At 39.5% G+C, this 24,047-nt stretch overlaps 1 protein-coding gene across 1 annotated transcript in view; it reads right to left on the reverse strand.

The window, feature by feature from the left end:
• Positions 1–24,047, reverse strand: part of CNTN5 (contactin 5) — a 642,146-nt gene that overhangs the window by 453,265 nt on the left and 164,834 nt on the right. The window contains exon 5 of the mRNA XM_069553671.2: positions 7,184–7,387. Within this exon, the coding sequence (XP_069409772.2) occupies positions 7,184–7,387 (204 nt within the window). The remainder of the gene's footprint in view (positions 1–7,183; positions 7,388–24,047) is intronic.

Here is a 24,047-nt window from a genome sequence, read left to right on the forward strand (position 1 = left end):
ATAGATGTTTAACATACATACCACAAGTCTTCTTTGTTTGGCACAATTTCTTATGCCCACCCTTAGCTAACCTTGATTTCAGAGTTTTTTCAGGTTTTCACTGAGTACATGGCTTTTAGCCCTTTCTTTGTATCCCATAAATTTTATTCTAGGTTGGCTCAGTGGTAAAGAATCTGCCTGCAATGCAGGAGAAGCAGGTTTGATCCCTGGGTCTGAAAGATCCCCTCGGGGAGGAAGTGACAACCCACTCCACTATTCTTGTTGGGGGAAGTCCCATGGACAGAGGAGCCTGGTGGGCTACAATCCATAGGGTCACAAAGAGTCAGACACAACTGAGAAACCGAGCCTGACTAATCCTTAAACTCACATCCTTCCTTATCCTTCCAGAAATATGTCAATGTGTCTCATTTTTTAATGAACTGCTGCCTCTCCTCATTGATGATATGAATATTTCTACCGGGCTTCAGAATAGAGACAGGAGACAAATACAGGAACCCAGTCCACCAACTTGAGCTGCATGCCCACTTCTCATTGAATTAATCATTTTCCTTGATTTCCTTGACACTACGTTACTGTTTTTCCTCTTATTGCACTCATCTCTTCTCGCTATCCTTTATAGGGTTTTCATTCTTTTTCTTTCCATTGCAATTTGGCTTATTCAAGGCTTGGTCCTAAGCTCACTTCATTTCATACTCATTTCATGGGCTTTCTTTCTTTTCTTTCTTCCCCCCCCCCCCCCCCCCCCGGGAGTTTGGAATGTTTCATTTGAACCCAGCCCATCGCCACAAACTCACCAGGACATCAGAGTTCCCCCTTAGCTGGGCAGTGCCAGCATCACTTTTCTGGCAGCACAGCCTCCAGGGATGCCCCTCCTTGGTGGTCCCAGAGGAGACGACTGGGGGGCTGCTGGCAAGTGCAGGAGTGGAGGGCTGGCATGCACACAGGTGGCAGCATGGCTCACATCACCACCTCCTTCATGGGCTTCTTAACCACAGTAATGGTTTATTTATCATTCGCATCATGGAGACTCATGTTCATATTTCATCACTACTATTGAAACTGAATTGGAGAAGGCAATGGCACCCGACTCCAGTACTCTTGCCTGGAAAATCCCATGGATGGAGGAGCCTGGTAGGCTGCAGTCCATGAAGTCGCAAAGAGTCGGACATGACTGAATGACTTCACTTTCACTGTTCACTTTCACGCATTGGAGAAGGAAATGGCAACCCACTCCAGTGTTCTTGCCTGGAGAATCCCAGCGACAGCAGAGACTTGCTGGCTGCTGTCTATGGGGTCGCACAGAGTAGGACTCGACTGAAGCGACTTAGCAGCAGCATCAGCAGCAAAATTTTAAGAGAAATCACATTTAACATGTATCACAATATTATTTCTTTGTTACAATCAATTTAAAGATTCACTCATGAAAAACACGTCGAGTAGAGCATACGTGTCCACAAATAGCTTTAAAATCTATAACAATATGATACTGAATTCTAATTTTATACTAATCATCTGTTCAGTTCAATTCAGTTCAGTCACTCAGTCATGTCCGACTCTTTGCAACCCCATGAATTGCAGCACACCAGGTCTCCCTGTCTATCACCAACTCCCGGAGTTCACCCAAACTCATGTCCATCGAATCAGTGGTGCCATCCAGTCATCTCACCCTTTGTCATCCCCTTTTCCTCCTGCCCCCAATTCCTCCCAGCATCAGAGTCTTTTCCAATGAGTCAGCTCTTTGCATGAGATGGCTAAAGTATTGGAGTTTCCGCTTTAGCATCAGTCCTTCCAAAGAACACCCAGCTGATCTCCTCTGGAATGGAATGGATGGATCTCCTTGCAGTCCAAGGCACTCTCAAGAGTCTTCTCCAACACCACAGTTCAAAAGCATCAATTCTTCAGCACTCAGCTTTCTTCACAGTCCGACTTTCACATCCATACATGACCACTGGACAAACGATAGCCTTGACTAGACGGACCTTTGTTGGAATAGTAATGTCTCTGCTTTTGAAGATTGGTCATAACTTCCTTCTAAAGAGCAAGCATCTTTTAATTGCATGGCTGCAATCACCATCTGCAGTGATTTTGGAGCCCCAAAAAACAAAGTCTGACACTGTTTCCACTGTTTCCCCATCTATTTCCCATGAAGTTAACATCTACTTATTTTCAGCTTTTACAATCAGTCTATGAGAAAGTTTAGAACTCTTGGTTACATTTACAGGAGAGAATATCAGAGTAAAAGTGGCAGATGAAAGGACATAAAAGTAACATAGAAAAGGTAAGGGAAAAAATAGGAGTAAAACTATCACTTTGTATAATAAAAAGTCAAGAATTATTTCTAAGAGTTAAGAGGATAGTAGAGATTTAAGCACATTGTCAAATTAAAAAGGAAAGGACAGAAAAGTATTATATAAATTTAATATGTGGGCAGATAGAAGAAACATGTATATCATATGGGGGAGTGAACAGTTATTCTCTAAACTTGATTAAACAAGAAGCACAGTTTATATGAAAACCTTGGGAAGAAAAATATGAGAAGTGAAATAACTGGCTTTAGGGAATGAGTTTGGATGGAAGAGGTTTGCCCACTCCCCCCGCCCCGCCCCCACTGCAACCCTTATCAGCACTGACAAACCTCTGCATTCCTTTGATAATGGTATATCTCTATGTTAAAAAGTAAAAATTAGTAGACAATCACAAAGAAAACAACAACCTTAAATAAATTATAGAAAGAACAAATGTGAATTTTCTAACTTTTCTAACAAAAATCTTAAAAAAAACTTATTGAATGATGTAGTTGAAATTTAGCAGATGCTTTCCATCTATTTCTTTTAACTTAGATGTTAACTTTAAAATAACACTTTTATTTTAAAATTTTATCAACCCTTTCATATAGTACTTCACAAACAATTTTTTAAATATAGATGTTTGTAAAATGAAAATGTCAACAATTTCAACTGCTTCAGTAAATTCAACAATATGACTAAGAACATTTTTTAACTTAGAGATATAATTTTAGTTATATAAGAAACAATGACTGAAAAGGCCAAAGTGGTATGCTCTGAAAAGGCCAGTGAGAATGAAAATCAACAGTCTAAGAGGGAGGAACTGGTTTTAGCCGGAGGAGGGAAAGTGGAGTATCTCTACTGAATTAGAATAAGGGAAGAACAGTATGAATGGAGATGTAGTCAGATTTGAATTTCCATTCATAGGAAAATAAACTTGACACTGAAATAGTTTTGTAAAGCAGTGGGTAGAGAAAGAGGCTGTCCAATTTGAGAAAAGACAGGATTCCAAAAACTTCTGGGAGAGTTACAAATTAACCATCTACATCAACTTACTAGGATTGAAGGGCAATGTTGAAGCTGGTGATCATGCATGCTTGATGAGTGTAACTTTCTAGTAGCTTTCAGGTTCCAAAGCAGCCACAAATTAAGTATATACTGAATTCATTGGGAGTGGCATTTTGACAAACAAGCGCAACAGCATCAGAAGGGCAAATGAGTTTAAATATCAGCAAAAAAAATTACACTAATTCTAGAAATGCTTGACAATGGAAAGTAGAAGGTAAAGTTAAGTGCTACACCTAGGCCACGGAATAAAAGAAATGCAGGAGTGCTGATCGTAAGTACTGAGCTTTTAAATCACTAGTGAAGGTGGAATCAATTTTTGGATTCTGACTTCACTTGTGCTTCTCTTCTTTGTGAAAGTCAATGTAATGTTTAAGGTTGTTGTGTGAAAAGAAGGCAGAATAGCCTAAACAACCTCAGGTCTTATCCAAATGCATGGTATTATTACGTCAGTTCAGTTCAGTCACTCAGTCGTGTCTGACTCTTTGTGACCCCATGAACCGCAGCAAGCAAGACCTCCCTGTCCATCACCAACTCCCAGAGTTCACCCAAACCCATATCCATCGAGTCAGTGATGCCATCCAACCATCTCAGCCTCTTGTTGTCCCCTTCTCCTCCTGCCCTCAATCTTTCCAAGAATCAGTCTTTTATCAGGTGGCCAAAGTATTGGAGTTTCAACTTCAACATCAGTCCTTCCAATGAACACCCAGGACTGATATCCTTTAGGATGGACTGGTTGGATCTCCTTGCAGTCCAAGGGACTCTCAAGGGTCTTCTCCAACACCACAGTTCAAAAGCATCAATTCTTTGGCACTCAGCTTTCTTTATAGTCCAACTCTCATATCCATACATGACTACTGGAAAAACCATAGCCTCGACTAGACGGACCTTTGTTGGCAAAATAATGTCTCTGCTTTTTAATATGCTATCTAGGTTGGTCATAACTTTTCTTCCAAGGAGCAAGCGTCTTTTAATTTCATGGCTGCAGTCACCATCTGCAGTGATTTTGGAGCCCCCAAAAATAAAGTCTGACACTGTTTCCACTGTTTCCCCATCTATTTGCCATGAAGTGATGGGACTGGATGCCATGATCTCAGTTTTCTGGATGTTGAGCTTTAAGCCAACTTTTTCATTCTCCTCTTTCACTTTCATCAAGAGACTCTTTAGTTCTTCTTCACTTTCAGCCATAAGAGTGGTGTCATCTACATATCTGAGGTTATTGATATTTCTCCCAGGAATCTTGCTTCCAGCTTGTGCTTCCTCCAGCCCAGCATTTCTCATGATGTACTCTGCATAGAAATTAAATAAGCAGGGTGACAATATACAGCCTTGATGTACTCCTTTTCCTATTTGGAACCAGTCTGTTGTTCCATGTCCAGTTCGAACTGTTGCTTCCTGACTTGTATACAATTTCTCTAGAGGCAGGTCAGGTGGTCTGGTATTCCCATCACTTTCAGAATTTTCCACAGTTTATTGTGATCCACAGAGTCAAAGGCTTTGACATAGTCAATAAAGCAGAAATAGATGTGTTTTTTTTTTTAACTCTCTTGCTTTTTCGATGGTCCAGTGGATGCTGGCAATTTGATCTCTGGTTCCTCTGCCTTTTCTAAAACCAGCTGGAACATCTGGAAGTTTGCAGTTCATGTATTGCTGAAGCTTGGCTTGGAGAATTTAGAGCATTACTTTGCTAGCACATGCTGCTGCTGCTGCTGCTGCTGCTGCTGCTGCTGCGTTGCTTCAGTTGTGTCCGACTCTGTGTGATCCCATAGATGGCAGCCCATCAGTCTCCTCTGTCCATGGGATTTTCCAGGCAAGAGTACTAGAGTGGGGTGCCATCGCCTTCTCCATTACTAGCATGTGAGATGAGTGCAAGTGTGCAGTAGTTTGAATATTATTTGGCATTGCCTTTCTTTGGGATTGGAATGAAAACTGACCTTTTCCAGTCCTTTGGCCACTGCTGAGTTTTCCAAATTTGCTGACATATTGAGTGCAGCACTTTCACAGCATTATCTTTTAGGAGTTTGCATAAATTGGTGTAAATGGAATTAGTTATTGTCTAGTCAGCAAAATGTTACAATTTTCAAACAAAGACATTCCCAATTCCTGAGGAATTCATAAGAAAATACTCAAAACTTTATGAAATGGCTTATAGAGAATCACTTTATTTGTAAGCTGCCAACTAGATAAGTCTTAAAAATGCACATCTTTTCTCCTTCATTTTTTTTTCACCATATAAACATTCTTATATAATTTTGAGGTTGGCATACTACACACACAGTCATAGCTTTAACTGTAGTGGTGGAATACACAGTGCTGACTCTTCAATCTCTTTATCCAGCCCAGTTCTTTGTTGTGCATATTAGGATTAAATTTCAGTATGCATACCACATATTTCCACATAGATATCCCATAAACATCTCATTATTCCTTTATCCATCTTATCTCTTTTCATGAAAAGAATCATGACCCATCTGATGAACTAGGTGAAAGCGTCCTCCTACTCCAGAGCCCCATGTTTAATTAATCATCACATTCTGACAATTCTACTTTGCTGGTGTCCCAGGCAGGCATGTTTGCTACCCTTCAGTGTTATTACCGCAGCTTTCATTCTGTCCCTCCTCATTTCCTGGCTGCTTAGTTTCAGTAGCCTCTAAATTGGTCTCCCAATTTTCCTTCTTATTTCTCATTTGTCAATCCACTCGAGTACTATTGCCTGGAAAATCCCATGGACAGAGGAGCCTGGTAGGCTATAGGCCATGGGGTCGCAAAGAATCAGACACAACTGAGCGACTTCACTTCACTTGCACTTTCCTCCATGCCATTACCTAGCAGTGTGACCTTTTGCATTTCACTGCATCTCTTTAAAATTGGCTTCCTTATCTCTGAAATAGATACTGCATTTATATATTCTACCTGATAGAATCATAGAATTATTGCTAATAAATACATACATTGTGTATGAACTCTGGTTATACTGGTCATACTTCACTGCAGCATATACTCTAAACTAAGCATATAAAGATTTACCATTCCATCAGGATTCTCGAGCTCACTTCTTAATAATATCCTCATAGGTTTTTTATTGCATGACAGAGCAAGCCACATATCATATATCAACTATAATATAGCACTTTACTTCTTTAATACAATGCTTAGCTGTAAATGTCTATAACGACAAATGAAGTATTTAAATTTGAAGATATCTTGGATCTATGGCAATACCTATAAATATAGAATCGTCATTTCTGCCTGAATTGCACTTAAAAAAGTTCCAACTGCTTCTATTATTGAAAAAGTAATAATAACAATTATAACTATACCATGAAGTATTAAAAGCTGAACATTCAATTTGAAGGTGGCTAAAGTGAAAAAGTGATGAAAAATGAACCTTGTAAAATGCTTGCAATTTATACACATATGCTATATAGAGGCCCTAAAGAGCAAAGAAAAGAATTGTGGAGTTTTTATTACAGTTCATCTTTTCAGAATCCCTTTCCCTTTCTGGCACTAGGGTAGTGCTATGGTTAATAGTTCTCATCTATCAATCATCCCTTTCCTATGTAAGAAAATTTATTCTAATATATCCAAATCTTAGACTAAATGTGTAGGGTTTCTAAATATTGCAAATGTCTTTTTATTTTATTTGGGCTAGGTTTAAGAGTTTAGAAGACAACTAATACATTTTTAAAAGTGTTTTTATATAGAAGTTCAGTTGACTTACAATATTGTGTTAATTTCAGATATACAGCCTAGTGATTCACTATTTTTGCAGACGATACTCATTTTTTCACATTTGAAGTAGCTAACCATTAAATCCAGGTCAGGCAACTTACCATCATTACGCAGAGTCAGTGGTGTTGGAGGACTAAGTACTCGAGCATTCGTCACTGTGTTTTTCACCAGACAAATATAGCTGCCAACATCGGATGTTTGGACTTTAGAAATATAAAGGTTGCCTGTCTCCTGGGAAATGAACCGCCGGCTGTCTTCGGCCACAAAGGAAGGGAATTCATTAAATACCCAGCTATAGATGATTTCTGAAAATATACAAAATTTAATGGTTGAAAGATAGATTATTTTATCAACAGTTACACTCAAAGTTTTATTAAGTGTTAGATATGTTGCAAGAATATACATATGTGATTCAGATATCTATATCATTTTATATTTTATGTTCAAAGAACTATAGCTCTTCATTATTAAAGGAAGAGCTGAAATATTTTATTTCTTAAATATTTCTTAAAGTCTTTATCCATTCATCCATGCACTCATTCACTCAATTCTAATATGTGTTGAATGTGTTTTAGATGACTGGCACTATGATATGATAAGACTGAAATTAAAAATATGAGAGAGAGAGTCTCCCATTCTCAAAGATCAGTCTAATGAGAGAGATCTACCCAAACCTATGAAAAACTATGTGGAATAAAGAAATGGAGGAGTGGATTGTATTGAAAGGAAGATGAGGGAAAAGGAAGTTAAGCCACAAGTCAATCAGCAAAAACTTCAGCTGAGATGCCTGAGCTACGTTCATTTACTAATTTTTTCACCAAATACTAGATGAGGGTTATGGTAGACCGAGAATGCACCAGTTAGGGGGGAAAAAATGTCTGTGTTCTCATGGAGCTTTCATTATAGTGGAAAGAGCAAGAATATAGATCCAAAATAAGTACTTGTCAAGTGGTAATAAGTGCTGGGAAGAAATCTAAAGCATGAATACAGACCTGGAGAATGACAGGGGTGAAAAAGACATGTGAATTTATATTTTAAAACTCTGACAGCTGGGTAGAGATGAGAAAATGTGAGGACAAAGCAGGGACCAGGGGAAGGGGAAGCAGGAGGAAAAATGTCCACTAGCCTCAGGGGCTATTTTCAAAACAGACATGAAACATGTAAATGATTTGCACTAGAATGGTGCTTAGTGGTAGGGACAGTAGTGGTAAAGTGGTGAGAAGTGATTGGTTCTAGTAAAAATATGATGTTAGAGCTGACTGGAATTGCTGATGGATTGATTATGAAATGTGAGAAGGCAAAAGAGATTAGTCAAGGAGTAAGATTTTGAGCCACCACCACAGTTCTAAGTTACTGGAGTGAAAAATCCAAGGAAGGGAATTAGAGGTTAGAGATACTGGAAATAAATCCAAATGACTAAACACAGATTAACATGGTGTGTGTGTTGTGTTAAGGAACTTGCGCTCTATCCTGGATGTTTTCTAGCAAAGAGTTGACATAAATATATACATCTGTAGGTGTGGGGAAAGAACAAATTAGCCATGATGACGCAGTCGGGCTCTCTCACACCATGGCCTCTCGCTCTTGCCCCATTTTTTTTTTTTCTTGCCCCATGATGTTGCCCACATCATGAGGTACTTGTTTGGCTACAGGCTACTTTGTGCCATATACCTGTAGGAATTTCAGCATGAAAATCCTGGCTGCTGCTGCACTGGGGCTATACTGGAGTGACATCATGGTTATCTTACGTGAAGTTATGTTAGGGTTTCATTATGGCCATATTATGGTCATTCCAGCTGCTGCTGCAGCTGCTGCATTAGCCAGGAAAGAGGCTGTGTTATGGCTGCCGTGCCAGCCAGGAGAGAATAAATGTGTCTGCAGTCCCTATGGCTGCTCACATCTTCTTCCAGCCTCTTAGCTTGCCCCTTGGGTTCAGTGATCAATGTGAACAGCAAGACAACTGACATCACAAACAGGAAGAGTGATACAATTGGTATAGTTTGCAGAATACCCAACAGGTGGAGGAAGCCAGTGGCCACCTTATAGCTTCCTCTCAGCGTGGATTCTGGTGGAAGACTGGGAGGCAGTGGACAGTTCACTAAATAGCATTGCAAGACATTACAGGCAGTGAATTTCTCTTTGCTGAACAAGGCAGCATGGACTGCTGCTGGCACCATCAGGTGGACTTTCCTGACTTCCCTGAAGGTGAATATGGATCATACCCTATGCAATGCTGCACAAGTGCACAATGTGCAGAGATGTTTGGAAGAACTAGAGCAATGTATATTGATGTTAGGGCCTTGTGGCCCTAAACCCATGGCCTTGAAGAAGCCAGCATCTCTGACAGTGAGGCAGAAAGTGACAGTGATGATGAACATTATGAGATTAAGGAGAATGATGAAGGACGTTGTGAGACTGAGGATACCTGCTTGGCAACGAGGCCTGTTGTACAGCAGAAAGTAAAGCATGAGCAGTCTATGGCCTGGGTGGAACTCCTCAAGGGGGCCCCAGTGTGACCGAGTTCACAACATATCAATCATATACTCAGGTAGAGTTGGTTGACTTGGGTAAGCAGTATTGGAAAAAGCATGGGGGGCAGGGCAAAGGGGGCCCATTAGCAGCATGGCTTTTGTGACTTTGGGACACTGGGGTGGACAGTATCATATGTGTTACAGATGAAATAGAATAGGTCCAACTCAATTCAGTTGCTTAGTCATGTCAGATTGTTTGAGACCCCATAGACTGCAGACTCCAAGCCTCCCTTTCCATCACCAACTCCCAGAGCTTACTCAAACTCATGTCCATTGAGTCGGTGATGCCATCCAACCATCTCATCCTCTGTCACCCCCTTCTCCTCCTGCCTTCAATCTTTCCCAGCATCAGGGTCTTTTCCAATGAGTCAGTTCTTCACATCAGGTGGCCAAAGTATTGGAGTTTCAGCTTCAGCATCAGTTCAGTTCAGTTCAGTTCAGTCACTCAGTCATGTCCGACTCTTTGCAACCCCATGAATTGCAGCACGCCAGGCCTCCCAGTCCATCACCAACTCCCGGAGTTCACTCAGACTCACGTCCATCCAGTCAGTGATGCCATCAAGCCATCTCATCCTCTGTCGTCCCCTTCTTCTCCTGCCTCCAATCCCTCCCAGCATCAGAGTCTTTTCCAATGAGTCACCTCTTCGCATGAGGTGGCCAAAGTACTGGAGTTTCAGCTTTAGCATCATTCCTTCCAAAGAAATCCCAGGGCTGATCTCCTTCAGAATGTACTGGATTGATCTCCTTGCAGTCCAAGGGACTCTCAAGAGTCTTCCCCAACACCACAGTTTAAAAGCATCAATTCTTCAGCACTCAGCATCAGTCCTTTCAATGACTATTCAGGACTGACTTCCTTTAGGATGGACTGGTTAGATGTCTTTGCTGTCCAAGGGACTCTAAAGAGTCTTCTCCAACACCACAGTTCAAAAGCATCAATTCTTCAGCATTCAGCTTTCTTTATAGTCCAACTCTCACATGAAGACATGACTACTGGGAAAACCATAGCTTTGACTAGAGGGACCTTTGTTGTCAAAGTAATGTCTCTGCTTTTTACTATGCTGTCTAGGTTGATCATAACTTTTCTTCCAAGGAGCAAGCGTCTTTTAATTTCATGCCTGCAGTCATCATCTGCAGTGATTTTGGAGGGTTGGCATCTATAACCATTTACCCTTCATTGAGACAAAGCTTGCAGAATGCTAAACTACTCATGCAAGGGAGGCCTAACCAAACGCATGCCTTCATGGAATGGATTAAGGCTGCCTCCCGCATTATGTGGTCAAACGTGGGAGAGCTCCTGGATACTGAGAGTAAATGGCATGTCTATACCAAGCTGACCCAAATGGTGAGAGAACTGGGCACGAAGCATTCATATTTAACCTAAATACCTGAGGCCCCAATGACAAGCATTTTACTGGAAGCATTCAATATGCCATTTTGAACAATGCCCCATCTACTGCTTTTGAATCCAGGACTGCTATTCTTGTGACTTATGTGTGGTGCCACATCTATGAGGTGACCTTGATAGTGGCTAGCTTGGGAGAAACAGAGGGACAGCAGGAGGCAAAGGGGATTAGAAGTTTGAAGACCCTGAAGGGGGCCTGAGCTGGTAAAGGCCCCGTCCTGGTGGTGAGAATGCAAACGTGGGCTGATTTGTTGGCAGCAGGAATTGACAAATAATACTGATACATAGCTCAGTGCTCTGCTCCCAGAGCTGTGGAGGCAACTGAGACCAGAGTAGAAGTTTACCAAGTTTGGGAAGCATCCATAGCAAGAGGTACAGGTGGTTCAGTTAAAAGATTACATGGCGCCCAAGAATGTTCTTTTGGATGATGCCCTTTTCCGCTTTGAATAAGGCTCAGACCAAGGTCCCTCCTGAAGACTCAGGGACCGGAGACCGCATGTAGAACTTGTAATTCACTGGTCACTAGCTAATGTACAGAGAGTAATGGCCCTGGTTGAAATCAGTGCTGAATGCAACCTTGTTTACGTCTAGCCAGAGGCTGTGTCCTTACCTTTGGAAATTGGAAGGCTCCCTATGTGAAAGGCTTTGTCCTATAATTTATGATGTAGGTTTATGCTGTGTTCTATAATGTAGATTTAGAACAGTGAACTGTAAAGGCCATGCCCTGTGATGTGCTACTAACTTCTCATCCTCCTGTGGATTTAGAACAGTGTGAAAGCATTTGGAATGATGTGGTGCCCCGCGAATACCAAAATTCCCCTCCTTGAAGAAGTGGGCCTCGCGCCTGTAGGGGGTTTTTGCAGGTCCTTAATAAAAAAGCCTGAAGGGGTGGAGTTGACCTTGTGGAGGCTTTCCTGCAATTTTACAAGGACAACTGGTGGACTAGATTTGGCCAAGGAAGATAAAGGCACTCCACATGTAGTGGGTGGCTCTTCTAGTCCCATGAGGGCAAGGACTGCAACATGAATTCCAGGTGATACTTGGCACTGGGTTTTGCTGTGTGTTGGGGATGTAACTGTTTGTTGTTGTAGCATCTACTGCTGTTGCAAGATGTATATTCAAGGGTCAGTGCTACTCACCAACAGACCATCACAAGAGATTGACTGCATGTGGATTGTGAGGTGTGAGACCCTGAAGGGGTGGAGTTTAGGGAAAGGGCAAATTAGCCCAGGTGGCATGGCCAGGCTCTCTTGCCACATGGCCTCTCGCTCTTGTGCCATGTTTGGTGAATAATGATTATGCAGTATCTGAGATCATGGCATCCAGTCCCATCACTTCAGGCCGAATAGATGGGGAAACAATGGAACCAGTGAGAGACTTTATTTTCTTGGGCTCCCAAAACACTGCAGATGGTGACTGCAGCCATGAAATTAAAAGATGCTTGCTCCTTGGAAGAAAAGATATGAAAAACCTAGACAGCATATTAAAAAGCAGAGACATTACTTTACCTAAAAAGGTGCATATAGTTAAAGCTATGGCTTTTCCAGTAGTCATATATGGGTATAAGCTGAGCTCCTAAGAATTGCTGCTTTTGAACTGTGGTGTTGGAGAAGACTCTTGAGAGTCCCTTGGACTGCAAGGAGATCCAACCAGTCCATCCTAGAGAATCAGTCCTGAAGATTCATTGGGAGGACTGAAGTTGAAATGGAATCTCCAATACTTTGACCACCTGATGTGAAGAACTGACTCATTGGAAAAGACCCTGATGCTGGAAAAGACTGAGGCAGGAGGAGAAGGTGACGACAGAGGATGAGATGGTTGGATGGCATCACCATCTCAATGGACATGAGTTTGAGCAAGCTCCGGGAGCTGCTGATGGACAGTGAGGCCTGGAGTGCTGCAGCCCATGGGGTTGCAAAGAGTTGGACACAACTGAGCGACTGAACTGAACTGAGCTGAACGGCTGAGCTCATTTACAGCACTGTGCATGTGTGTCGTGAAGTCCGTGCTTGGCCACAGGCTCCTTAGTGTGGTACACCTGTAGGAGTTTCACCATGAAAGCCCCGGCTGCTGCTGCACTCAGAAAAGGTGATGGCAGCCCGCTCCAGCACTCTTGCCTGGAAAATCCCATGGACGGAGGAGCCTGGTAGGCTGCAGTCCATGGGGTCACGAAGAGTCGGACACGACTGAGCGACTTCACTTTCACTTTTCACTTTTCACTTTCAAGCATTGGAGAAGGAAATGGCAACCCACTCCAGTGTTCTTGCCTAGAGAATCCCAGGGATGAGGGAGCCTGGTGGGCTGCCGTCTATGGGGTCACACAGAGTTGGACACGACTGAAGTGACTTAGCAGCAGCAGCAGCTGCTGCACTAGGGCTACATTGGAGCGACATCATCATTATATTATATTATGGCTTCACTATGGCTATATTATGGTTATGTTCTGGCTGCTGCTACAGCTGCTATGTCAGCCAGGAGAGAGTCTGTGTTATGGCTGCCAGGCTAGCCAGGAGAGAATAAACGTGTCTGCAGTTCCTACAGCTCCTCATATCTTCTTCCAGCATCGTAGCTCGTGCCTTGCCTTCCCTAGGTTCAGTGAACATAGAGACAGTGTGAACAGCAAGACAATTGCCATCATGAACAGGAACAGTGATACAGTAGGGTATTCTGGGGATTCTGCAAAGGCTGAATTTAAGTAAGCCTAAGGTTGCTGAAGGGAGCGAGAGAATATTGCATACTAAAGGTAAGAGCTGAAGAAATCTGAATCAGAACCTAATCATAACAACAAGAAAAAGGATATTGGGATATTAGCCCAATAAATACATAGGAGGAACGTCCCTGGTGACTCAGACAGTAACAAATTCTCCTGAGATGCAGGAGACTTGGGTTTGATCCCTGGGTCAGGAAGATCCCCTGGAGAAGGGAATGCCTACTCACTCCAGTATTCTTGCTTGGAGAATTCCACGGAATAAGGAGACTGGTGGGCTATATCTCATGCAGTCACAAAGACTACACTTTCAAGACAAGTGAAGAGACAGATAGTTCAGGAACATTTTCATATCTCCCTTGAATGGCTGGGAGGAGGACGGCATGTGAAGTTCAGGATTAAATAAAAATGAGGTCAAACTACTTTAAGGAGAAAGATCATTGGTTCACTTTCAGGACATTTTGAGTTTGAGGCAAATCCACATAAGCAGTTCCAGCAGTTGGTAAACATGTGTTTGAAGTTCACGAGAGTAAATCTGTGATTGGAAGTTATTGGTGTATTGGTATAATTGAATCAGGTAAGTAGATGAGAATAAATATGGTGAGAAGATAATTCTCTGGAAAACACAACATATAAATAAAAGAAAGAAAACAAAAACTGTTCAGAAGGGGAGAGGGAAGGAACCATTGGAAAAATTCAAGGGGAATAAAGAAAATGCAGTGCCACAGAGGCCAATGGCTCAACCATTTCAGGAAGGTTAAATAATGCCAGCTAAGGAAAAAGGACTTAGTAGGAATATTTATAAAGATAATAAAGGTAAATGTTACTTAAGATTGACATTTGGGATATCACTGAATGGAAACTTCAACAGATGAGTGGAAATCAAAACCATATTGCAACTGAGTTAATAAAAGAAAAAAAATTGTTTGCCAGTAGCATTAAAATCTCAATAGACATTAGAATTACCTGTGTTATAGCTGAAAGAGCAGATTTTGAGGTCCCCTTTCTCCACAGTTATTTGTTTAATAACACCACTTGAACTTTTAAGAAAGCTCAAATGTGATTCTAATCTACAGTGAGGATTAGAAAGCCCTATTTTATCCCTTTCTTCTCTTCCTTTTTCTCTCTCCTTCCTTCTCTCCCTTCTCCTCCCTCTCTCCTTTCTCCCTTCCAATATATGGCTTATTCTAATTGTTATAATGAGAGTTTCATTTGTTGCTGAAACAACACTCAGACATTTTTATATTTTTTGCAATTTATTTTTGGGTTAGACTTTACTGGAGTTATCTTGATTTTTGATTTGTATTACTAGAAATTTTGGAATAAATAAAGCAAAGAACAATCACATTAGAGATTATCATTAACTGAAATCAAATTTTGTTGTACCAATAGTGCTTCTTGAGTCACTGTTTTTTAAAATATTTTTAGAATAAGCAGAAAGTATTTACACAAAATTGGCATTTTTCTCAAATTGTATAGGTTAATGGGTATTTGGGTATTCAACAATGTTCATTTAGTTTTTAAAATAACTTTTTAGTTTTACATAGCAAAGCATTTCATAATTTTAAGAGGAAAAAAAGTGGAAATAGTACACAGTAGAAAAGCTGAGAGTCTGAATTTTAATTGGATTTTCCGCCTGTGCCAAAAATGAATATATTGAACCAATCTAAACCTCTCTTAAAGTTACTGTTTACTTTCTCTTGTACATTTTTTTCATTCTCTATCAGCATTTATTTAAAATTCTTTTCAAACTTGTCTTTACTTTCATGAAAAAACAAGCATTCACTTTATTTTTGGTATGTCAGAACCTGAAGATAACAAAATGATTCAGGAAAGTAGTAAAACATAGTTGGCTCTGGGGGCATAGCCTTTACTCCCATATAACACTTGGCTTCATAACAATTATGCTTGGCCTTAAAAATATTTTAATATAAACTGATATATTAAATACTGAAACATTGATATCATCACACATTATCAGAAGTTGGTCAGTTGTGATTTTTCCCATTCCTATCAGGTTTTTTTTTTTTTTAATAGCATGTTTGACTTAGACAACTTAAAATGTCTTAGAAGTCTTGATATTATTCTTCAATGTGTACTCCATAAAGTTTTTATGTTAAATTTCTCTAGTGCATTTTTTTATACTGTGTGATAACATACATTTTGTTTACAAACTTGTACTGTGTTGACTTAAGGTTTTGGTTTCTTATGGGAGATTTTTTTTAACTTTTTTTCCTGAGTCAGTGAGAGCCATTCAGTTTCACTGAAAGAATAGCACATTAAGGACCTGGTTTGGTGCAGACATTTATTCTAACTTTCCCTCTGAGGAAGACCCAAAGACTTGTCCTTTATACCAGCATGAACAATCATCCTCAAGCTCCTAGAGTCTATAGTCTATCTCTATGAATCTTTGTTGCCAACATTTCCTCAGGATTAACGGATTAATAGTATTCCTAGATGTCAGTTAGGATTTATTCCTAGATATTTTTCGATTTGTTTCTGATACCTGCTTTTTTCCCATTCCTGTGAGCTTGGCTATATATTAAGCTTTATTTTATTTCCTATTTCTAAATTAGGGGAAAGGTTCTAGGTTGGCTCTATTTTCCTAGTTGAATGTCTGGGTTTTGTGGCTTTGTTCATTGCAGACTTTCATCACACTTGCTGTAATTGATTCAGTGTCACCAAACAGACTAGCTTTCTTTTGCTCCCCTGACAAGATGATTACTTAAATGATCTATTTCTATGTCTACAGGGTATAAAAACATGATCATCCTTACGGGAAAAGATGTTCATTTCTTATAACTGCAGTGCCATTAATTTTTTTAAAAAGTATGAGAAAGGGGAATAAAACTGCATACTGCACTCTCTGAAGTCTTTGAAAACCATTTCAATGAGTAATCATATGAAATTCATTTCAACATTCTCTAATATAACTGCAAGTTAGAAGATAACCATTCTTCTTCCTAATAATGTGTGTCCATAGTAAAAGCTGTGGGTCAAAAGATTTGGAGAGAACACAATGTATATAGCAGTTGATTTGTTTAAAACCGAATTAATACTGTGACTCTATTAGGGAGTCTGGGTTCTTTTGTTTGTTTGTTTTTCGTTTTTATCCTTGTCAGCTATAAAAAGGAAAACCTAAAAATCAGAACCTTCTCTTTTTTTTAATATGTTTTATGGTTTATAATAAAATTTTCAGCTAATGGGCTATATTTTTGACAATCTCTGCTCTTATCTGTTTTTGGTTATCCTTGTAATGTGAGATATATAAAATAGCTATAATTATAATTTGTTCTTTATTATACCAGTGGAACTTTTTAGCTTGTTTTAATATTAAATTAAGCTTTTTACTTGTAGTTTGATAAGTTTTTTTTTTCATTTTACTGGATACTGCTTAATAGAGTGTATGTCATAAGCAATTTAGTATTTATTAATTGCTTTGTAAACATTCTTGGTTTTACAGTTCCATTATCTGTTATGACTCCTTTGCCTCCAGTTCTGAAGAAATAATTGATGTGAATATATTTGAATAATGAAAATTAGTAAGTTATTGGATAAAATGGTACTGCTTTAAAAATTGGCACAATGAAGATTTGCAGCTGGTGGCTAGCTACCATTTTGAATTTTAAAATTAATGGTATCATGAAGGAAATTATAGGGAATTATATGATTAATTATCCATTACTACTTAGCATAAGGGGATATACTCTTTGGAAGGAAAGTTATGACCAACCTAGATAGCATATTGAAAAGCAGAGACATTACTTTGTCAACAAAGGTCCATCTAGTCAAAGCTATGGTTTTTCCAGTGATCATGTATGGATGTGAGAGTTGGACTATAAAGAATGCTGAGCACCGAAGAATTGATGCTTTTGAACTGTGGTACTGGAGAAGACTCTCAAGAGTCCCTTGAACTGCAAGGAGATCAAACCAGTCAATCCTGAAGGAAATAATTCCTGAATATTCATTGGAAGGACTGATGTTGAAGCTGAAACTCCAATACCTTGGCCACCTGATGTGAAGAACTGACTCATTGGAAAAGACCCTGGTGCTGGGAAAGATCGAAGGTGGAAAGGAAAAGCAATGACAGAGAATGGAATGGTTGGATGGCATCACCGACTCAATGGACATGAGTTTGGGTAAACTTTGGGAGTTGGTGATGGACAGGGAGGCCTGACGTGCTGTGGTTCATGGGGTCACAAAGACTCAGACACGACTGAGTGACTGAACTGAACTGAATCTGAAACTAAGGTAATGTTATTTGTGATAGAAAATGTCATTATTAGCAACATAAAGTACTCTTGCCAGAGTAGAAACTAAATCTACTGCATTTACCACCATACTCCTTAGGACCCAACAAAATGGCTGGTATGTAGTTGCTCAATACATAGTTGATGAGAAAATGAATAATTAGAAGATAAATACCAATATATATATTTAATAAATAGTTCTAAATTTTAAGAGTAGATTTTTTTCATATTTTAAATTTCTTATTGCAAATTTTTTAAGATGTACTTGAACTTATCTTGGCCTTTAGACTATAAATGAAAGATTATGTTTGGTAACTGAGCTAAAAACAGATCCTGAGAAGTAATGTAGGCAGTTTTAAAGATCTGGTTTGTACAGTCAATGAACAAAAGAGAAAGGGTCATGTTTACAAAGTTACTATGAAATATTTTTGTGATTTATTCTATTAAGTAAATTAAACAGAGGTTTAGAGGGATGTTAAATTTGAGGTGATTCAACCTCCCTCTTTCATGGTTGGTGACTACAGCCATGAAATTAGACACTAGCTTCTTGAAAGGAAGACTATGACAAACCTGTATAGTCAAAGCTCTGGTTTTTCAAGTAGTGATTACAGATGTGAGAGTTGGACCATAAAGAAGGCTGAATGCCAAAGAACTGATGATTTTGAACTCTGGTGCTGGAAAAGACTCTTGAGAGTCCCTTGGACAAAAAGGAGATCAAACCCATCAGTCCTATAAAAATCAGCCCTGGATATTCATTGAAAAGACTGATGCTGAAGCTGAAGCTCCAATACTTTGTCCACCTGATGTGAACAGTCAACTCATTTGAAAAGCTCCTGCTACTGGGAAAGACTGAAGGCAAAAGAAGAGGGTGGCAGAGGATGGGGTGGTTGGATAACATCACCAATTCAATGGATGTGAACTTGGGTGAACTCTGGGAGAGGATGAGGGCTAGGGAGACCTGGTGTGCTGGAGTCTACAGTGTCACAAAGGGCTGGACACAACTTAGCTACTGAACAACAACCACCACCTCCCTCTCAGGTTAACAGTCTTAATGGTGGTCAGTCATTTTGCCTCTGCTTGAACATATCACTGTCACTGTTGAGGAAGCTGATTTGGCAGCTCGAGTTATTAAATGGATCATATCTAAAGGTTATTTTGGCTGCTAGTTTTAGAATAGAGACTGAGATCAAGACAACTTCAAGTACTCACAAGTAAGTAGTGATACGTTTTTATATGCAAAGCACCATTTAAGGTATGTAGATATAAGGTAGAGCTGGGAAAGGAAAGGAACTAACTTGAGAATTAAGTATGAATTGCACACTTTGCACATTTTCCCCCAACTCCCAGTCACACACATACACAGAGATTAGAAGGCAATGCCGTGAGTGAATAAGACTATGGACTTTGGAATCACAAAGATCATAGTTCCAGTGATGGATGCGTGATCTAATGACCTATGTACATTTGGGCAAACTAGGGCCTTCCCTGGTGGCTCAGATGGTAAAGGGTCTGTCTGCAATGTGGGAGACCCAGACTATATTCCTGGGTCGGGAAGATCCCCTGGAGAAGGAAATGGCAACCCACGCCAGTACTCTTGCCTGGAAAATTCCATGAACAGAGGAGCCTTGTAGGCTACAGTCCATGAGTCACAAAGAGTCGGACACAACTGAATGACTTCACTCACTCACTTTAGTCTCTCATCTGTAAAATGCAGTTAATGGTGAAACTGTATGTTAAATGAGATATTATATGTAAGATTAGTACTTCTAGAACTAGATGCAGTTATTACCATCACTATAATCATATTCAACATTAAAGTTGTGAGGCTCAAACTGGTGAGCCAGTGGCAAATTATACCTAATAATTTTTAGAGAAGAAAATGCAATCTGACTCATCCTAAGCCTATATCTTGTCATCATATTTTATCTTTGCATCACACTGCTTTAATTATTATATTCTAATATTGTGAGTGTGCCTGTGTGCTGAGTTGTTTCAGTCATGTCCAACTCTTAGTGACCCTATGGTCCATAGCTCACCAGGCTCCTCTGTCCATGGGATTCTCCAGGGAAGAACACTGGTGTGGGTTGCCGTTCCCACCTCCAGAGGATCTTCCTGACCCAGGGACTAGACCTGCATCTCTTACATCTCTTGAATTGGTAGTAGGTTCTTTACACTAGTGCCGCCTGGGAAGCCTATTCTAACATTATTGAATCTCAATTTCAATATTTATAAAATAGAATAGTAATATCTAAATGATATGATTGTGCTGAGGATTACATAAGCCACTTAAATGAGAGTGTTCAACCTGCAGAAACTGTTCAGTAAGGGTACCTGTTGGCTTAGAATAAATGACCTGATATATTCCAGTAGAATTTGGTATGGTGCAGATTCTTTGTGAACCTTGTACATCTGGGTTTAATTTCTACAAGTGTCAAATATTTCACCTCTAAAACTTAGCCAGAAGCAAGAATCCTGAGAGCAACAGCAAAAGAAAGTTGTCTAACTGACACTTGGTTAGAGCTCAGAGAATCAAGATATTTTTTAAGATGTTGTGAAAAACGCAAGAGAGGACATTTATCATATGTTTTAAAAATTGAATCATCTTAATACAAAGACAGTCTGTATTACATAGTTTCAGTTATCTTGGTTGAAGAAAACAAAGTACTAATTCTTCTTTTTATAAGTTTTTGAGACATGTATTTTCATTATGTTTATTACCTAGAGTCAGAAGCAACAGAGTTCTGCTTAAGAATTATAATATGTCACTGAGACAAAATAAAAATGTATATGCATATAACTCAAAACACCTTAGGAAAACAAAATATAAAGAAAATAGTATTTATAATAGAAACAGTAGTAAACTGGCATTCTCTCACAATCCACAACTCAAAGGATTCCAAGTAAGTGAATGCCAAGTTCTAGAGTTCAAGTGGGTGACAATAGCTATTTTTATTTTCCCTGAGAAATGTTTGACACTACAGAGGACATTTTTTTAATCTCAGGAGCCCTGTGTCTAGATATAAAGGTCATTGCTAACTCTTTTTGAAATGCAACCTAAATTTCTTGCTTTACTAAGGAGTTTTTAAATTATTTTTTATTGAATTGTAAACTCTATCAGGACAGAGACCAGCATTTTCCCAACAGGGTGTGATAGTCCGGGGCACAGGTTCAACTTAGGTTTTGGACTTTGCATGCAAAAGCATTCACACTAAACTTCCAACAATTGCTTGTTAAAATGCACTGATACTAGCCCTTGATGAACAACAAGATATCTGTTTACTGAAACCTTCCCAAGAAATAAGACCTGGTGTGCTTATCAAAATTATGAAGAGCTTACGTGAAAAGAAAAAAAAAAGATGCATAGAGATTTACTGGGAGATTGTATAGTTCATTCATTAGATATGACCAAGGTAACCTACAAGTTTATCCTCCTCAGATCAGAACACTTGACCTTAATGATAACAGCAATAACAGTAACAGTGAACATTTACGTTCTTAGGTCGGTTTCCTAGAAACAGAATCTGAGAAGGGGATTCCTTTGAATGTGATTCATTGATAGAGTGTTCCCATGAGAAGGGATTAAGGGAAGAAAGACTGGGTAAAGAGGAAAAAAAAAAAAAGAGGAAACAAGGATGTGGTCCTTGATAGAATTAGTTTAGGAGACTAATCCCACTTAGGGCTTTGGGAATGCAAATTTCACTGTTGACTTGGTAAGTCAACAGAAGGTAAAGAGAATCAGTCTTTTATACTCACCTCCCCCACATCCATTGTGGAGGAGCTGGAAGGCTTTAAGCAAACACTGAAAATGTATTTGCTCCACTCATGACGAAGGTTGGAAGCTGGGACGAGCATAACAAAGGGTTATGAGCGTTCACTGAGTGCCCAAGGCTGGGAACAGATGACGAAGGGTCAATACGACTGGCCTTGAGGCATTTGAAGGCTTCCTTCTGACCACCTGTTTCTGAGAGCAAGGACTGTTGTTTCACGATAAGACTCCCTTTAGAGTTTCGCCAAAGCTATGTTATGGCTTGGGCGGTAGGAACTGTATTTTATGCTTGAATGCTTTAATGTTTATCTGGAATGGCTACGTGCAAGTCAGCCTTATGCTCTATTCCCTGAAAATTATAAAACTACACAATTGGATAATAAGCTTTGTCAGTCCACTAGAGGCTGTCCCTGAGTGTCCTTTTCAAAGTGCGGTTCTCCGAACCTTACAATCCATCAGTTACTGGCTGCCAGCAGGGAGCCCTACTTGCACCTCGCTTCTCTCTAAAGAAGGTACAACTACCAGATGAGCGCAAAGCCAGAAGAGAGAAAACTGGATGTAACTAACACCAGTAGCATCTAGTAAAACTCTATAGCACCAATGGGTTCCATACAGTGTTTCTATGTATATTAGTTTATTTAAGTCTTACTGAGATAAGTAACCCTGTTTTATGAATGAGGGAACTGAGATACAAAGATAAAAAAACTTGACCAAGAAGTCTTACTGTGCACAGATCTCTATTTGAAAAAAGAAAAGCCTGATTAGTAGCTATTTCAAGTATCTAGGATCCAATTTTGCCAATTAAAACTTTCATGCTTCAAATAACTATTTAGAGACGTGTCTAAATCCCACTCACTAGACAAAAGCAGGTTTCTGGATTCCTATTAACTACTGAGTCACTATCTAAATAAACTATGATCACAGGGCCTCAATTATGTAAAAAGGTAAAGGTGTATCCTGCTAGCATAAAAGCCCACTGTAAAATAGGACAGAGTGCCTGACCTGCAGATGTTCATAGGGATAAAAGCAATTGTACACAGTTGCCAACAAGTATACTTATTCTTGCTCTCCTCTTATATTAAGATTATATGGAATCTAGAAAAACGGTACTGATGAATTTATGTGCAGGGTAGGAATAAAGACGCAGATGTAGGTAATAGACTTGTGGACACTGCAGGGGAAGGAGATGGTGAGACAAATTGAGAGAGGAGCATTGATATACATACACTACCATACCATGTGTAAAATAGAGGGTGGGACGCTGTTTTATAGCACAGGGAGCCTTCCAGTGCTCTCTGATGACCTAAGGGGAGGGATGGGGACAGGGGTAGAGAGGCTCAAGAGGGAGGGGATATAGACATATCTTCAGATGTATACTTACAGCTGATTCACGTTGCTATATGGCAGGAACCAACACAGCATTGTAAAGCAATTATTCTCAAAAAATGTGTTCAAACACTTAGAGTTTTTCAAATAGTTAACAACAACAACAAGAACAAAACCCTCCATGCATAAATAATCCAGTATTGCTGGTATCAATGGAGGTCCACAAGACAGCAGTGTTTGATGAGTAGAAAGGACTAATCTTGACCAATATTCCAAAGGAGGGAAAAAGGAGATATTGAATAATAGAATAAAGTTTACTCATTTGTCTGTGTTTTATTTGGCAAAATGTATTTTATCCTAAAGGCATTTGTCATTTGTACACAAATAAAAGAAATAAAATTTAATTTAGCTCTAAGCATTTGAAGCAAAAGAAAATTCATAAGATATGTATTCAAAACAGTCAACATTTTTAATAGACTGAATTTTTAAGAGATATCTAACATTTTAACTTCATGCTATGCAAATTTTACACTGTAAATTTGAAGATTTACTGTATCAGAAATATTAGCAGAAATAAATATGAGTTATCCCTCTTTTAGGTAGATAAGCTCACAGAAGACAAAATCTTCCAGAGTTATGATTAACTTAAGCTTTGTATTTTAAATATGGAATTCTGGTTGCTTTTGGATTACATTTATCATGTAGGTGCAGTAGAGAATCTTTGGGTTCAGTTCAGTAGCTCAGTCATGTCTGACTCTTTGCAACCCCACAGACTGCAGCACACCAGGCTCCTTGCACATCACCAACTCCTGGAGCTTACTCAAACTCCTGCCATCCAACCATCTCATTCTCTGTCATCTGCTTCTCCCTCCTTCAATCTTTCCTAGCACTAGTGTCTTTTCAAATGAGTCAGTTCTTCACATCAGGTGGCCAAAGTATTGGAATTTCAGCTTCAGCACCTGTCCTTCCAATGAATATTCAGG

This window comes from Ovis canadensis, chromosome 15 (assembly GCF_042477335.2).
Source record: "Ovis canadensis isolate MfBH-ARS-UI-01 breed Bighorn chromosome 15, ARS-UI_OviCan_v2, whole genome shotgun sequence".
In the NCBI taxonomy this organism is placed as follows: Eukaryota; Metazoa; Chordata; class Mammalia; order Artiodactyla; family Bovidae; genus Ovis; species Ovis canadensis.